The sequence below is a fragment of the Pholis gunnellus genome (assembly GCF_910591455.1).
Source record: "Pholis gunnellus genome assembly, chromosome: 6".
Lineage (NCBI taxonomy): Eukaryota > Metazoa > Chordata > Actinopteri > Perciformes > Pholidae > Pholis > Pholis gunnellus.
Genome location: NC_136532.1, coordinates 12,841,085 through 12,857,772, shown reverse-complemented (window position 1 = coordinate 12,857,772; position 16,688 = coordinate 12,841,085). Strand labels below are relative to the sequence as shown.

Below are 16,688 nucleotides of genomic sequence, written 5' to 3'. Positions count from 1 at the left end.
ATGACTATATATGCAACATTCTGTATTACGACTATTTACTACTCTTCATGACAAACTATACTAACTTTGTTTTACTTTGTATGACTACACTGACTTCATGACTTTTTATAACGTTTTTTATGGCATACACCACTCTTACCTTTTCATAACATTTTCATGGCGTACTAAACTATGACGTTTTTAATGGCATGTTGTTGATGGCCTGCTATACTAAAACTTTTTATGACAATTCTTATGGCATTCTTTCCTATCATTTTTTTAAATGTTTTTTTTCATACTATACTATGACTCTTTTATATTTTCTTATGCTTAATTATTCTATGACCTGTCATAACACTTTTTTATGGAATAGTATACTATGACATCTTTATGACAAACAATGCTATCACTTTTTCATGGTATTTTTTAATGGCATGCTGTACTATTACTTTTTTATGGTAATTTTCTTACATTGCATGTTGTATACTATGACATTTTTATGGCTAACAAAACTGACTTTCTATGACATAAATACTATTGACTGCTGTATGGGTTTTTTCATAGCATATTATATTGTGACTTTTTTATGGTATTTATTGATGGTAAACTATGCTATATTTACATGACGTTATTAATGGCATACAATCAGTGTGTGAAATAGCCTTTGGCAATCGAGGAGTCCCTTCTTATGATTTTAGAGACCCCCTTAATGTTTTCTCAAGTGTCAATCAAGAGTCCTGGCCCCCCTGAGAAAGGGCCTAAAGGGGACACTAAACACAGTTGTAAAATGATTTCTTACCTGAAGGGTTGCCACTGCAGTGGCTTGAAGGCAAACTCGACATCTGCACAGTTAAGAAAAGTGTATTTTAATTCATCATACAGTAGAGTAGGCTAACGTTACACACGTGGCATTATGTGCACAGAAACAAGTAATGGTTTCAAAGTGCTTAGTGCGCAATCTTCGTCCTCCCTGCTATATAATTTCATCGTCCGGTTTCATGTTTTTAATATCTTTTGTTAAGATAAATGCGTGATTTCTTCAGATTCTACATCAGTTTTATTTTGTTTGGGTATCACCGGAAGCACCAGTATGCTGTGTCGACCTACTGTGACACCAGTGGTGTCAATAGTCGTTATAACCAAGTGTGTTCACTGCCCTCTAGCGGTCAAAGGGATGAGCTACAACTGGACACTTCACAGGCATTAATACAGACGGTACTGATTATCTATGGAAACCGTTAATTCTACCAACATCAAGGCCAAACAGGCCGACTATTTTCACTATAAAGATTACGTTGTGGCCGCTGGACGGCAGCAATTAACCGTCAAAGTGTTCCGAGTCAAAACAGAATCAATAGCAGACTACAAGCACTTCCGGTACGGACTATCAAAATAAAGATTCCAAAGACAGTTGTACTTGCGCATTGTAGCCACCAGAGGGCAGTAGTGAAACAAGGTTTGCCGACAGTCAAGTTAGCGTCAATAACACTACAAAGATTTCCGGTAAGTACTATCAAAACAAAAGTTCAAGAGTACAGGTTGCATATAGTTACCACTATTGAAAGATGGAGTAAGCAATCATCTACCGTTCAATGTTTTAATATAGTTTCATATCGTTTACAAACGGTCGTAAGTTAACGCTCCATGCGCCTTCACGTGTTCCTAAAAGCGGTTCAGTGGGGCAACTGTAACACCAGTGAGCGTCTGTTTATGCTGGTGAAAAGTCAATAAAGTTGTGTTTTTTTTCTATACTTTGAATCATCTCCTTTGGGTAAATGTGATGGGTATTACTAAAATGTTTTGACTTTTTTTTTCTTTCAATAAAACGGTTAATTAAAAAAACAATTATTTTATAGCTAAGGTAAATAGACACATTTGTATAGCACCAGTGCTTTAACAGTACAAGAAAACGTTCCTCCTCTCACACACACTGATGGCAGATGATGGACATGTAAGGCGCCAACTTGTGGATGTGGATTTCAGTGTCAGCCTAAGTAACCAATAGTTGAAGCCTTAGCTTGCAGTACCATTTAGTCAGAAGGTGTTCACACAGAACAAGAAAAGAGTTACACAGAAACAAAATGTATTTATTTTTTAAGGAGGCACTTTAAAAAAATCTAGCATTATCACAAGGTCAGACATATTAACTGTAGATTGATTTAAGCTTAGAATAACTCCCCATTACAGATCATTTGTCAATGAATGACGAATGCAGACACACTGGCAGGCCCTCGCACAACCAAGAGGGCGTTTAAGCTTTCATCTGCCAAAAGCTGCCCGCGCACGCTCAGGGACACTTCATCTATACTCATCAGGGTAAAACACACACTCAATATGAGCTCTTTAAATGTCTCTGCCATTATTCTTTGTACATTTCTTCCAACTATTTCAACAAAGCTCCAGAGGAAAAAAGATCAGTCAGACGATCCATTTCTGTCCACTCATCTGACCACTAACACCCCCCATCATCATCATCATCATAAAGGCAGGACATGCCAGTCACAGCACTGTTCTCCATCGCTCTGCCATTTAAGAGAAGTGGATCCCTGCAGAGTTGAATGCATGAAGCAGCCTGAGGATGAAAAAAACACTCGCAATTAAAACTGGTAAAAACATTTATTTTAGTAGATTATTTGGAAAAGAAAGGGGTTTCAAATAAATAAGTAGTAGATGTTCAACTTACACCATGAAGTCATCGATGTCCATGGTCCGGGCTCTCTTCACACTGAATTCAACCTCCTCCAGAACACTCTCTATCTTCTTGGTGATGCTGAAGTCTGCTGGCACTTCCTGTCACGATAGAGCACAAGTCTTTAGATTCAAAGTTGCTGAGGAGCGATCTTAAAAAGTGCACTCTGAAAACACTCGAGAGTCAGACACGACCAAAAGAACTACACTGTGACTCACCACATTGTTTACAGAGCAGTGAATTCTGTAGTTCTTTTCCAGCAGCTGTTCTACCGCAGTGGACCTGGAAATTATAAAAACAACATGATCGTCTGGTCCCCCCCCACACACACTTTTTTGACAGAACAGACTTGGATCAGTGTGGCAGTGTGTACTCACTTGAAAGCTGCATTGAGGGTTTTGTTTTTCCTTACAAAGGCTATTCTGACCAGGCCGTCCCACTCCTGTTCAGGAGAAAAGAAAACACAGCGGTAAATATCTGCAATTTACCTCCTGTTTTAACGAATGCATTTTCACAGCATATTGCAACTATTAACAGAGTCAAACCTCACCTGGAAGTTAACTGGAGGAGGAGGATTCTTCGGTTCTATCCTGACGACACTTGACTCCACTTTTGGAGGAGGACGGAAATTATTCTTCCCCACCTGATGGAGGGGAAAACATCAACACTGAGACACCTGGAAAATCCCTGTCATGATGTTTCTGTTTTCTAGAGAGTCGCTGTTAGACAAACATAAGAGAAGCCACACTGACCTTCATGAGATGGTCGACACGAGCCAGTAGTTGAGTGTTGATGGACAGTCGGCAGTACAGCTTGTCTCCAGGTGGGGCGACAAGTCGCATGGCAAACTCTCTCTGGAACATCAACACGGCACACCTGGGGAAAGTGAAACACAAAAGAGTTAAATACCTAACGTGGACGTACAAAGAACATAGTTAACACTCTCGGTGGGCGCCCGGTCGATTCTCACCTGAAGAAAGGTCGATGCAGCAGGAGCTTGAAGACAAACGGCGACGAAATCTGCCAAATTAAGAAAAGTCAAGTTTGAGCTGAATGTATTTAACGACACTGAACCAACCGTGAGCCGTGTGGAGGAAACGTGTCTTTACCTGGTACGGTAAATTAGCCACACACACGTCAAAGAAAGGCAGATCTGCCTTTAGTACATCTCCAACTAATATTTGAAGTTTGGCCTGCATGGGTCTGTTGGGAAACACAAGGTCCTTTGATTAGATCGTGTGTTCACTTTGTATTTAATTGCAGATACTTTGAGTGCTACCGTCTCCACTCACGTGCACTGTACTCTTTTCTGAAGTTCAGCCACTAATCTGCCGTCCAACTCACAAGCCACCACCTGCCGAAATAACAATTTGTGTTACGACTGAACAGTGACAACGATTGTATCACTGCGGAGGAAACACGGATCACAACAGATACACATACATTTGACTCTATATAAAGCTAATAAGAAGATTGTGAATACTGATCAAGCAACATGCAAACTGCAGCTTTAGATAATGTGGCTAAGACATTGTTAATACATTATCTGATGACACCTTTAATACGTTCACATGTTTAAGATGAGCTCTCACCTTCTTGGCTTTTTCTAACAACTTCACGGTCATGTTACCAGTACCGGGTCCCACCTCCAGCACCACGTCTGTCGGCCTCAGGGCAGCCTGAAAACATAACCACCGCCATGGTTTAGGAACAACATGATGATCGTCTGAGTACAGTTGCTGACAGGATGTTTGTGCAGGTGTGTCACAGTTGATCTGTGCATTGACTCCTCAGTATCAGAGGAAACGGGTCCAGCATACCTTCTCAATGATCCCATTGACAACCAACGGGTTCTTCAGGATGTGCTGACCGATGCCGGTGTTGAACATGATCCCTGCAACAGACGGGATTGGGGCACTTTGAGCTGAGTTTGTGTGATGTTAACGAGTAATTCATGGTAAAATAACTCTAAGTCTCTTAATGTTTTGTTGTTTTTGTATATTGTTTCATTGTAATACTGTTTAATGAGTGAATTAATACCATTGTTATTTCAAAAAGCATGATTTGGTATCTATATAGAGCTGATATTTAATCTACAATTCAGGATCAAACTAATACCCATAACCCGGCACTTGATTGGCAGTATGTTTGACATTAACTGATTATTTGGTGGACAGTATGTTTGCCGAAATAACAATCAGCAGTAACCTTTAAAGTGTATGTGCATGTGAGGGTGAGTCGATCTTGGTTAAATAACGTCTTTCTTCCATTTTCTATTATTAACAAACGTTAAAATCTCGTAAACAAATGTTTAACGTTAACACAGGAGATTGATGTGACAGCCACGGTTAGGATGAGTGTTGTTTTTTGACACTGGTACAATAACATAGCTGAAAGCTGCTCGATATGTGTTACGTTAGCAGCGACATGTTGAGGAACTTTAAAGCCCTTTTTCTTAAACAGCTGACAGTGAGATGTTTGCTATCATGCTAATGCTAACTTCTTCTTCGTGGACATCTACCTTGGTTTTTGACCTCTTGGTGCTGCCTGCTTTTCTTCTCCCCCCTGACTTTAGGCATTTTGACTTGATTTTTATTCCAGCTACAGATTCAGAAATCCAAATTTGTCTGTCCGCAGTAAACACGTGCAGCCTCCCGTTCTTCTTCTTCGCTGACAGGAAGTGCAGTAGGTTTAGAATCTCTCCTGCTTCCTGTTTCGCCCTCTAGTGGCAGCTGGACGTCATCTACATAATTTTTTTTTTTATTGATCATATTACAGTACTGGTTTTAGCAGTTTTATTAATTATTTATTTGACAATATAATACAGACACACGTGCAGTAAAGTTATTCCTTCTCTAGTCAGAAATGGGAATTTCCTCCAGCGTCATTGCGATGTCTCGTAGTTTGGGATCATCGAGCCAGTTGACTTTACAGGCCAGGAGGATGCCCTGAAGATAAACACTGACATTAGTACACTACCTGCAAATGTGACTGTAGGCATAAACACGTCAAAACATGGTGCTGACAGATATTCTATTTAATTTTAACATAATTATCGTTCAGTTTATTCACCCTGAGGACGTTCTGTGTCATGACGGTCATCTTTTTGTATTTCTCCAGGTTGGCCTGGCCTTTCTCCAACACAGCTTTGAACTTCTCTGTATCTGGGTTCCCCGTCTTAGACATCAACTCATCCATCTCCTTCATTTTCTCATGTGTGAGCCGCTTCATCTCTACACACACACACACACACACAAAATGTCAGCAAAATGGACCGTTGAAAAACTAAATCAACATCTAATTGTACTTTTCCGTGATGAACCACATAACGTACCGAGCCTCTTCTTCTGTATTTCTGTGATTTCATCTTGAAAATCTCTTGACTCCTGTTAACAAAAGGGAATTTGTCCATGTTGAGTTTACTTGAGTGTATTGTTTCATCCAGTTTCTGGTACCAGGGAATTCTGTTGACCGTCTAGCATCAAAACTTTAAGACCATCACTCTACTCCCAGAATAAATCCTAAATCGTCTTGAATAATAAGGTCATAAAGAGGAGCGTAACAGCATAAAGCATAAACAGAGTGCCACTTCCTCTGATGTCAAAGCTATGTTATAAAAACATTTCATATTTACAATTGTTTTAAACATGGTAATGTAACTGCAGATAAACATTAAATATATATACACAATGGATAATGAGGCTGCTTACTTGCTGAAGTTGTTTTATTTGTGAACAAAGAGCCATGCAGCGATCATTCACAGCTTTCAGGGCGCTGAGAAAAACATAAGTGTGACCCAATTATCAAAATAATCAAAAATATATGTTGGTCAGTTGTGTCAATATGTTGTGAATTGACTTACACGGCCTCTGAATCCTTCTGTTTCAGTTTTTCTCCGATAGCGTGCCACATCTGCATTCTGAAAGACGCCCGTTAAATCAATGGTTGGTCAAAGTTGAGTTATTATACTTCTATACACATTTTATTGTCTCATCAAAAAGGATAAGTCATCGGTTTACCTGTGCAGTGTCAACGTGCTGTTAAAATGAATTGTCTTGACCCTTTCCAGCTCATTAACATAATCTGACCTGTAATATGAATACAAATATATAAGTTAACTGTACACAACTTTAAATTGACTCTAAACTTACAGTTGGTCAAAATTATAATCCAACGCCAATAGGATAATTATGAATACTCACAATTCTCTCTCAGCTTCAGATGTGCTGCAGGATCTCTTACTTTTTCCTGTAACAGGAAACAATATTAATGCTTTGTTTGTGCAAATACTGACAATTCAAGATGATGGGAGAAATGCCAGTTATATACCTGCTTGTAGCTGTACTGCCATCTCAAAGCACTGGTTGGACATCTGTTGTTTTATTCTGAAAACAGTCATTTCCACAATTTAAAATAAGATTCTAATCATTGTGTTATGACAAGAGGTAACATGCTGTCATGGGTGTTTGATCCAAGTGGATGCAGCGTTTAAACACTGGTGTGATTCATCGATGATAGATAGAGAACCTCAGCATGTCTGCAGGCGGGGTGTCCTTCTGTCCGGGGGAACCGTCAGGAGCAGGATCATAATTCAGAGCCACAGCCTCCTCCGCGTGGTCCAGGTTCCCCACGTCCACAGATGGGTCCATCACTAAACAGTGGCGGTGCCTGTCGGGACAAATCAACTCAGACATGTCAGATCACCGGGGTTGATCCAAGGAGCTTCACCATTTTAGTATTGTTGACCCGAAATAATGAATTACTGCTCATGTGCTACAAAATGAGCTTAATATCCGAGCAACAACATGACAGCACAGTTTAAAACAATGCAAAAACAACCACACCAAGTGTAAATGTAACGGTCAGAAACTAATGAACTAACAGTTAGTTCTTACCTTCTCTGATTGAGGTTAACGTTGTAAGTAAATCAAATTAAATAAAGGTACTGACGTTATTCTCTCAGGCCTACCGACTAACGTTAACGTTATCTAGAAAGTACCTCCTCCTCTCTGACGTTACACTTAGTTACCGTTACGTTACGTTAGACACAACTTTAACAATAACTTCACAAATGCTTCAAGCAGCTGTCACGTGCGAAGCATTGTTTACCAAAAGACTGTAACTGACGTTACACTTATCAATTGTATCACAGTTAACGCATGGACGTATAAATCGTTCACTGGTTTTGTTTACATCCGTATTCAGATCGGAAATCCCGCCAGGAAGTGACGTCAGATTTCGGGTCCCATTAATATGAGTGCAGCGCCCCCTCGAGGCGAGATGTTTGTTGACGTGGAAAGATGAAATGGAGCCGCTAATGTTTTTTTCATGCCTTATTTGATTATTACCTAACCTACTTGCATAACGAGATAAAGACTATTTAAGACTGTCTTTCAAGGTGAACAGAGTCCAAAGGTAGATTAACTAGTTATTTATTATACAGTGCAATGTCCAAACCTTCTGTTTAAAAGATTACACATTATGATCCTTCCAAACTGGATATGGTATTCTGAATGAAATAAAAAATATGTATGACATTCTCAGTGATTAAAAAAATATTCATAATGTATAACTATTAATACTAATAATATGAATATGCAAATACTCTAATTATTAACAGGCGAGGCAAACATCTCAAACAAGACAATACAATTAATAAATAATAATAATCATTTGATATGATCCGCCTCGCATGGAAAGCGGAGTGACGTGTCTGCTGTGCTCGTTACTGCAGCAGCTCACTGCAGCGCCGGGTTAACGGGTTTAACGTGGCTTCCTCAGTCTCGTGAGATATTATTTCAGTGTCCGAGATCAGAGACCATTGATATCAACGTGCTCGAGCGTGTTACGGAAGACAGTACCGAGAGTTTGTCGGCGATGGAGAGCCAGAAGAGAAGGGTATGACTATGAGTCTGTCGCACGCATTTTTAACGTTGTCACCTACGTGTTTTAGAATGCTTCCCTTAGTGCAGTTAATTAATCAATCAATCCATACATCGTTGACTGCCTCCAAGTTAACAATAAACTGTGACATGTCAGTTCTGAATAGTGTGTGAGTTATTCTCCAATCTACTAGACCTGTACTTAAACATAAATAAGGATAGACTCATGCACAGTGTTTAATAATAGACTCGAGAATAATAGACTGTATCAGACTTTTACAGTTTACTCTGTGATGATTTGATTTGATTAGGGCTAAACTGATTAGAATAAAACCAGGAGACAAAAACTCATTTCAATTGGGCAGTGTGCAGCTGGCATGACCCAGAGGTATGTCATACCGAGTTATTGATCACTTGATCACAGTATATAACGTCTGTGTGTGTGTGTGTATTCAGGGTATCTTGGAGCGACTTAATGCTGGGGAGGTGGTTGTAGGTGATGGAGGTTATGTGATGCAGCTAGAGCGACGTGGCTATGTGAAGGCTGGACACTGGACACCTGAGGCAGCTGTTGAACATCCTGAAGCAGGTATGTTACGTACACATTTATTGACATGACACGAGTGGACTCTCGTTTTTCATAAAAGCCCCTTTTTTTTTGTCCGTCTGTCAGTGCGGCAGCTGCACAGGGAGTTCCTGAGAGCAGGAGCCAATGTGATTCAGACATTCACCTTCTACTGCAGTGAGGATAAACTGGACATCAGCGGCAATGTCACCAACATTACCGTCAGTGGGAAGAAAACAACTATCGGACAGAATCTAATAACAACTTTATCCTGTTTGCCCTGTACCTGATGTAAATTATTCTCACATCAGTCTGATGGTCCACTCTGCTCTTGTCTGCTCCAGGGGGCTCAGATCAATGAGGCAGCTTGTAACCTGGCCAGGGAGGTAGCCAATGAGGGTGATGCATTGGTCGCTGGGTGTGTGTCCAAGACTCCCTGTTATATGGAGAGCCACAGTGAGACTGAAGTCAAGGCCATCTTTAAGAAACAGATGGACGACTTCCTCAAGAAGGACATTGATTTCTTTATAGTGGAGGTATGAGCCGCACTAAGAGGAATAACTGTACAACAGTTGGTAATGTGCTTAAGTTCAGTGTTTATCACTCCCGCAGTTTGTTGATCATGTGGAAGAGGCAGTGTGGGCAGTGGAGGTGCTGAAGACCGGCGGAAAACCAGTGGGTGCAACACTGTGCATCTCCCCTCAAGGAGACATGCATGGAGTCCCACCTGGAGAGTGTGCTGTCAGACTGGTCAAAGCCGGTAAAATGGCCCTCTGTGATTTGGTACTTCAAGTTGGCAATAATGAAATCATGTTTTTGGTGTACTATCTGAATGTGTTTTTTGTGTATGTGTTCATGTGCAGGAGCTGACATCGTTGGAATAAATTGCCACTTGGATCTTCTGACGTGTGTTCGTACCGTGAAGTTGATGAAAGCAGGATTAGAGAACGCGGGTCTCAAAGCTCATCTCATGATCCAGCCACTGGGCTTTCACACACCTGAGTGCAACCTCGGTGGATACACCAGCCTACCCGAGTACCCCTTCGGTCAGTATTTGAATAATACTTTTGTGCAGAATAAAGAACAGGCATTATCTCATAGTATCAATAACTACATTCATGTCCAGTAGCTTAGTCCTGAGCAGGGCTGGTCTTATGGTGTTAAAAGCACTGGAAAAATCAATGAACAAGCCTCTCACAGTGCTGCCTGCCTCTTCCATGTGAGTATAAGTGGAGCAGAAAGATGATGGCGTCTTCCACTCCAATGTGGGGCTGGTAGACAAACTGCAGAGGGTCCAGAGATACCAGTGACTTCATGACATGTGAAGTCAAAGCTACTGGTATAAGCTGTATAAGTGTAGAGCTCATGTGTTGCTACCTTTTTTTAACTCCCCATAGCAGTTTGATGAGAGCATCAATATAAAAAAATGCTCAGTTATAAATATTTTATTCTCCTCTCAGCAATGGAGACCAGAGCAATGACCCGCTGGGACGTCCATGAATACGCCAGAGAGGCTTACAATGCTGGAATTCGCTACATTGGTGGCTGCTGTGGATTTGAGCCCTACCATATCAGAGCTATAGCAGAAGAGATGGCTGCAGAGAGAGGATTCCTCCCACCAGCTTCAGAGAAGCACGGACTCTGGGGAGCTGCCCTGGAGATGCACACTAAACCCTGGGTCAGAGCCAGGTAAGACTGAACAGAACAGTTGCTGCTTTTTTTAATTAAATTAGGCTTCGTTTTTACAAAAGACAGCAACCAGTATAGTAAGAGGTGATATTTACACAGAAAATGATATAACAAAGTAGAAACAGGATAACTGTGGAAAGTGTTTGTTTCTGCACAGAATCACAGCTGCTACATTCAAATTAAGCTATTTTTCTAACAAAAGACTGAAAACAGTATTATGTATTATACACGCGATGGCATAGTGGCAGTTGTTACAAAGGAGACAAAATAACAGGGAAAAAAATAAATTGTATGTTCTGGATTTGCACAAGTGCTGGTTTACAACCAACTAATCTACCAACATTTGTTTCAGGGCTCGTCGAGAGTACTGGGAAAACCTTTTGCCTGCTTCTGGACGTCCCAAATGCCCTTCCATGGCCACAGCAGCTGATGATTATGAAAAAAAGCTGAAATCTAACAAACCAAAATAATCTCTTATATACATTATGTCTTATCAGATGATCCACTTTTGTATATCAAGAATGACAGTTAAGGATCTGATCTAACAGCCATTTGTTTACACAGAGATTTGTGATTAGCTTTGTACTGATTTTAATATCTCAATAGCCGCCTTTCATAACTTTGGCTCAATCATTAGTGAATCAACTTTCTTTTTTCTGTAACTGTACACACTATCCCTTAACCTGATAGATTTGACTATTTTTCTGGTTGATACGGATATTAGTTGTAAAAAACCTTCATAGATGTATCATAGTTGTTGATTGGTTGTTTTAATCTGCTGTGAAATATTTTCCCAAAATAAAAACAAAACTAAATTTGTCTTTTTTTTCTAACAATCCTTTTTTGAAAAAAGCCTTTTATATAGATAAAAGGTTAAGCAATTGTTTATTATCTCTTAGTTGTATTCACTGTTTTTTTACATTATCTTTATGTATTCCTGCCATTTATGTGCAACAGTATCCTCTGCTTTGAGAGAAACTATTTTTCATTGATTAACATATTCGTTATGCATGTACCCTGACTTAATTAAGTGTCTGGCAAATGATACATAACTGATAGTTTCAAAGTCCCTTTAACTTCCTGAGAAGATCTACTGCCTCCACTCCCCATTTTGCTGTGGGACCAGATGTGCAGAGCCCTCTGAGCTCACTCGTGTCAGTCACTGTTGTTTCGAGCCAGTGGGGAGCTTCGATCTCAGTTGCTTTTAAAGTTTTGCAAGCTTGTCTACAATGGCGAGCAAGAGGAGGGTGAGTGAACGAAACATAACAAGTTATCTCGCGATTTTACAGACGGGGAATTTAGTGATGCTTCGGGACATGAGTGAATCGTCTGTCGACAATCCAATATTATGTAAACTTCACTGACACCGGGGTTGTATAGACCCGATTAGGTAGACCTATTCCCGTAGGTTGTGAACATGGACGTAATTGTTCAAATGACCGTAGCAAATTGTAACCGTTAGTCCAAAGAGCGATTTAATGCACAATAGTAATATAAAGTGTTTGTTATTTTATGTACACTGGGAGCTACTTATCACAATGTTCATACAGTTTTGCCCTTCGGCTTCTATTCAGATATTTTTAGAAATTGGGTTGCTATGAATAAATGCCTGAACATGTTTAGTCAGGGAGATAGGCAGAGTATACTGTAACGAATTAACTATTCACAATCTGAATATCATTTCAAGGGCTTGTAAGCAGTAAGAAATTATGTTTAACACGTTGGCCTATAATTCAGTATACATTGTAAATCTGAATATCTAAAATAATTATTTTTAGTATTTTAACCAAATTTGCCAACAAAGAGAGACTCAAACCATGTCCAAAAGATCTGGCAACCTATTTTATTTAAAATGAGCAGAACTCCTCATGCAGTCTGTCGAGGCACCTCTAACCTGAGTTACCTGTCTCTCAAGTGAGCTCAGCATTTCAGTTTTAGCCCTGAGCGGATATTTAAACAATATTATGTTTGCTCATGCATGCTTTTTATGTGCACAGTAACTATGCGTGTGTGTGTGTGTGTGTCTGTGTCTGTGTCTGTGTGTGTGTGTGTGTGTCTGTGTGTATTCAGGGTATCTTGGAGCGACTAAATGCTGGAGAGGTGGTTGTAGGTGATGGAGGTTATGTGATGCAGCTAGAGCGACGTGGCTATGTGAAGGCTGGACACTGGACACCTGAGGCAGCTGTTGAACATCCTGAAGCAGGTATAAACCGCCCACGGCTGGATGAACCCAGGGGCAAACATTTGCCCCACTCGCACTCTCTGAATGTTTAATCTGTCACCTCCAAGTTTCCATTAACGTTTACACAACAGACAAATAAATGGCACCTACATTGTGTCAACTTTTTTTGAAAGCGGCCTCTCTACAAGAGATGCAATCAGAATTTGTGCAGAGTCTATCTCTTTGAGTTTTTGCACAGAAGCCACTCCTCTGTCTCTCTCTGTCCGTCTGTCAGTGCGGCAGCTGCACAGGGAGTTCCTGAGAGCAGGAGCCAATGTGATTCAGACATTCACCTTCTACTGCAGTGAGGATAAACTGGACATCAGCGGCAATGTCACCAACATTACCGTCAGTACAAAACCATTCTAATCAAACAACAACATTGTTCTGTTTGCATTACATGATGTATATGATCCAAATATCAGTCTGATGGTCCACTCTGCTCTTGTCTGCTCCAGGGGGCTCAGATCAATGAGGCAGCTTGTGACCTGGCCAGGGAGGTAGCCAATGAGGGTGATGCATTGGTTGCTGGGGGGGTGTCTCAGACTCCCTGTTATATGGAGAGCCACAGTGAGACTGAAGTCAAGGCCATCTTTAACAAACAGATGGACGATTTCCTCAAGAAGGACATTGATTTCTTTATGGCAGAGGTATGACTAGCAAGAGGAGTAATTGTATATTTATTTACAAGGGGAATAACTGTACTATCGATTGTAATGTGCTGAAGGTTTTTTGATCTCAACAATTAATCAAATGATTGTAATAATAATGATCACCAAACAATGGCTAGGCAACTTTATACATAATCTGTACGCATTTTTTATCCCATTGTTTTGGTTGTGATAACCTCTGATAAACCCATGTGCTACCTGCCAAGTCGTCAGTGACATATACAAAAAGTCAGCAACTAGCTGGTAAAGAATGTTGAGCATGTACAGCTAAAGAGACAGATATGTCTTTCCCATGGGTTGGTGGAGACTAGACCTTAACTAAACCAAAGTGAATAGTGAGGGTGTTTTTTTTCGTAGCACACTGTGGTAAAAAAAAATAATTAATTGATAAATAAAAGTTTTTATTTTTTACTGCTTCTTTTTTTGAGCCAAGCTTTATTGATTGCATTTTCTCTGCAGTACTTTGAGCATGTGGAAGAGGCAGTGTGGGCAGTGGAGGTGCTGAAGACCAGTGGAAAACCAGTGGGTGCAACACTGTGCATCTCCCCTCAAGGAGACATGCATGGAGTCCCACCTGGAGAGTGTGCTGTCAGACTGGTCAAAGCCGGTAAACTGGCCCTCTGTGATTTGGTACTTCAAGTCTGACTTTGTGTTTCAGCTCCACAATCTAAACATGTTTTATTTGTTCATGTGCAGGAGCTGACATCGTTGGAATAAATTGCCACTTGGATCCTCTGACGTGTGTTCGTACCGTGAAGTTGATGAAAGCAGGATTAGAGAAAGCTGGTCTCAAAGCTCATCTCGTGATCCAGCCACTGGGCTTTCACACACCTGAGTGCAACCACACTGGATATCTCTCGCTACCTGAGTTCCCTTTCGGTCAGCATTTTCTTTTGTGTAGGAAAAAAATAAATAAGTGGGAAAATTGTTATTGTTGATCAGAAAGCAAACTTCCTATTGTATATTTATTGTAAGTATAAACATGCAAGGTTTATAAGTGTGGAGCTGTTGTGTTGCTGCCAACCCATATGTGCAGTTTGAAGAAGGAATCTATATTTTTTTAAAAGCTAATATTTTATTTTCCTCTCAGCATTGGAGACCAGATCAATGACCCGCTGGGACGTCCATCAATACGCCAGAGAGGCTTACAATGCTGGAATTCGTTACATTGGTGGCTGCTGTGGATTTGAGCCCTACCATATCAGAGCTATAGCAGAAGAGATGGCTGCAGAGAGAGGATTCCTCCCACCAGCTTCAGAGAAGCACGGACTCTGGGGAGCTGCCCTGGAGATGCACACTAAACCCTGGGTCAGAGCCAGGTAAGACTGAACAGAACAGTTGCTGCTTTTTTAGTTAGATTAGGCTTCGTTTTTACAAAAGACAGCAACCAGTAGTAAGAGGTGACATTTACACAAACAATTATATAACAAAGTAGAAACAGGATAACTGTGGAAAGTGTTTGTTTCTGCTCTGCACAGCTTTTGATTTACAACTGATCTACCAAAATGTGTCTTAGGTCTCGTCGGGAGTACTGGGAAAAGCTTTTACCTGCTTCTGGACGTCCCAAATGCCCTTCCATGGCCACACCAGCTGATGAATAATAAGGCTCATCAATAGCAGGAATAAAATATATTTTACCACAAGCCTGTTTCTCTATTGCAATATTCTGTATAGTAAAATAGGACTATGCTGTATTCCATATGACTGACCAAATAAAAAAAATCTCATAACTGAACTATCACTAAAATGAATATCTTTTACATAAAAACAAAGCTTGTATATTTACCAATCACTGCATTTATTATTTGTAAGACATCCTCAAAAGCTTATCATATATGTTGATGGATGCTAGATTTTTCATGTTAATTAAAAGAAAGCTCTGTAATATTTCTAACAACGTTGATTTGTTTTACAGGCCGGAGTCTCTTCTCTCTCACTCTGTGCCTCACACGCGGCTCATATCATACATTACTCATTACCAGCCTGTGACTTATATAACACTGAATCAAGTCAGGTTAAGTAAGGAGACCCTTGCCTGACCGTTATCCTGATTCAGCCTTAGTAACAATAAAAATTGTTCATTTACCACTGCGTCCTCACCCTCAAGTTCACCGAGATTAGAAGAATTTGGATAGCTATCAGAGTCCAAAGGTCGTGGTCATCCTTTCGATTGAGTTTGTCAAGTCGTTTGTCTGTTTGTCAGCACGATTAAGGAAAAACAGTACTGGCCCTCTTTTCATGACACCTGGTGGAAGGATGGAGCATAGGCCAAGGAAGAACCCATTACATGCTTGGAGCGTATTGCCCTTCTAGGTTATTCATTCTGCATTCCTTAAATTATTCACCTGTTTTATTAAAATACATATAAGTAGGAAGCTTTACTGATGTATTTCAACTGATCTACATTTGTTGTGGAGCATTCATATTGAAAATGGGTTTAAATAGTGAATTTATGGTTATTTACTAACATGTGTAAGCCACACAGCCTCAAAAGCACGAGGTTTAACTGAGATTTAAACTTGGAATGCTGGATTCAAAGTCAAGGGTGTTAATATACCATAAACCCAAGACCATATCAAAGTCACTTTAACTTTCAAGATGTGGAGTCATATGCTCTTCATTTGGCTTTTAAAAGTTGAGATGAATTATATGCTAAATAGAAAAAAACGTGTAGTCTAATTATTAATTAAATGTGGCTTGTGAAAGTAGGCCTACTTGTAATCCAGTGTTAATGTAACACATCCATGCATAAGCTTACATAAAGTCACACTTGGGAAGGTTTTAGTGTATTGCTGTTGACTGTTTTGATAGGTCTATGACTAAACTGTGCAAACATACTGTAAATCCATAGTACGGTCATCATGGACCTGAGCTTGCAGCTTCCACACTCGGACCAACTGCTACCACCCTAAGTATTTCTTTGATATCATTTTTAGGAGCGTAGAAAGTAATTGTTTTGCTAAATTTAGGAACACGTGATGTATTTGTTGAA

At 40.2% G+C, this 16,688-nt stretch overlaps 4 protein-coding genes across 4 annotated transcripts; 2 read left to right on the top strand and 2 right to left on the bottom strand.

Annotated features, from left to right (window-relative positions):
* Window positions 1-2,045: 2,045 nt before the first annotated feature.
* On the bottom strand, window positions 2,046-5,326 carry dimt1l (DIM1 dimethyladenosine transferase 1-like). The gene is made up of 12 exons (XM_079160726.1): window positions 5,190-5,326; window positions 4,489-4,562; window positions 4,261-4,347; window positions 3,961-4,022; window positions 3,778-3,871; window positions 3,639-3,688; window positions 3,421-3,544; window positions 3,219-3,311; window positions 3,046-3,110; window positions 2,887-2,950; window positions 2,663-2,769; window positions 2,046-2,551 (listed from the first exon to the last, which is right to left on the bottom strand). Exons 1-12 carry the CDS (start codon window positions 5,245-5,247, stop codon window positions 2,509-2,511), a joined length of 921 nt encoding a protein of 306 aa, XP_079016852.1. The 5' UTR covers window positions 5,248-5,326; the 3' UTR covers window positions 2,046-2,508.
* Window positions 5,327-5,466: 140 nt separating this feature from the next.
* cenph (centromere protein H) lies at window positions 5,467-7,840 on the bottom strand. The gene is made up of 10 exons (XM_079160728.1): window positions 7,564-7,840; window positions 7,196-7,336; window positions 6,998-7,053; window positions 6,871-6,916; window positions 6,688-6,756; window positions 6,531-6,587; window positions 6,379-6,442; window positions 6,003-6,054; window positions 5,741-5,901; window positions 5,467-5,616 (listed from the first exon to the last, which is right to left on the bottom strand). Exons 2-10 carry the CDS (start codon window positions 7,315-7,317, stop codon window positions 5,524-5,526), a joined length of 720 nt encoding a protein of 239 aa, XP_079016854.1. The 5' UTR covers window positions 7,318-7,336; window positions 7,564-7,840; the 3' UTR covers window positions 5,467-5,523.
* A 576-nt stretch (window positions 7,841-8,416) lies between these two features.
* LOC306697313 (betaine--homocysteine S-methyltransferase 1-like) lies at window positions 8,417-11,617 on the top strand. Its single transcript, XM_079161142.1, has 8 exons — window positions 8,417-8,566; window positions 9,007-9,139; window positions 9,224-9,336; window positions 9,460-9,651; window positions 9,728-9,875; window positions 9,979-10,161; window positions 10,576-10,804; window positions 11,157-11,617. The coding sequence occupies exons 1-8, from the start codon at window positions 8,546-8,548 to the stop codon at window positions 11,272-11,274; spliced, it is 1,137 nt and encodes a 378-aa protein (XP_079017268.1). The 5' UTR covers window positions 8,417-8,545; the 3' UTR covers window positions 11,275-11,617.
* A 296-nt stretch (window positions 11,618-11,913) lies between these two features.
* On the top strand, window positions 11,914-15,663 carry LOC306697722 (betaine--homocysteine S-methyltransferase 1-like). The gene is made up of 8 exons (XM_079161751.1): window positions 11,914-12,051; window positions 12,875-13,007; window positions 13,261-13,373; window positions 13,484-13,675; window positions 14,156-14,303; window positions 14,393-14,575; window positions 14,787-15,015; window positions 15,213-15,663. The coding sequence occupies exons 1-8, from the start codon at window positions 12,034-12,036 to the stop codon at window positions 15,295-15,297; spliced, it is 1,101 nt and encodes a 366-aa protein (XP_079017877.1). The 5' UTR covers window positions 11,914-12,033; the 3' UTR covers window positions 15,298-15,663.
* The last annotated feature ends 1,025 nt before the right edge of the window (window positions 15,664-16,688 follow it).

Bases quoted from the DNA above. Each gene is read 5' to 3' on its own strand.
- dimt1l (XM_079160726.1), bottom strand. From the start codon at position 5,247: ATGCCTAAAGTCAGGGGGGAGAAGAAAAGCAGGCAGCACCAAGAGGTC. The intron at 3,689-3,777 runs GTAAAGACACGT...TTAATTTGGCAG, and splicing joins TGGCTAATTTACCGTACCAG to ATTTCGTCGCCGTTTGTCTT. The intron at 3,545-3,638 runs GTGAGAATCGAC...CACTTTCCCCAG, and splicing joins CTGCATCGACCTTTCTTCAG to GTGTGCCGTGTTGATGTTCC.
- LOC306697313 (XM_079161142.1), top strand. From the start codon at position 8,546: ATGGAGAGCCAGAAGAGAAGG. The intron at 9,337-9,459 runs GTCAGTGGGAAG...TGTCTGCTCCAG, and splicing joins GCAATGTCACCAACATTACC to GGGGCTCAGATCAATGAGGC. The intron at 10,162-10,575 runs GTCAGTATTTGA...TTCTCCTCTCAG, and splicing joins CCTACCCGAGTACCCCTTCG to CAATGGAGACCAGAGCAATG.
- LOC306697722 (XM_079161751.1), top strand. The intron at 14,576-14,786 runs GTCAGCATTTTC...TTTTCCTCTCAG, and splicing joins GCTACCTGAGTTCCCTTTCG to CATTGGAGACCAGATCAATG. The intron at 15,016-15,212 runs GTAAGACTGAAC...AATGTGTCTTAG, and splicing joins AAACCCTGGGTCAGAGCCAG to GTCTCGTCGGGAGTACTGGG.
- cenph (XM_079160728.1), bottom strand. From the start codon at position 7,317: ATGGACCCATCTGTGGACGTGGGGAACCTGGACCACGCGGAGGAGGCT. The intron at 7,054-7,195 runs GTTCTCTATCTA...GACTGTTTTCAG, and splicing joins CCGCCTGCAGACATGCTGAG to AATAAAACAACAGATGTCCA. The intron at 6,917-6,997 runs GTATATAACTGG...TTCCTGTTACAG, and splicing joins GGCAGTACAGCTACAAGCAG to GAAAAAGTAAGAGATCCTGC.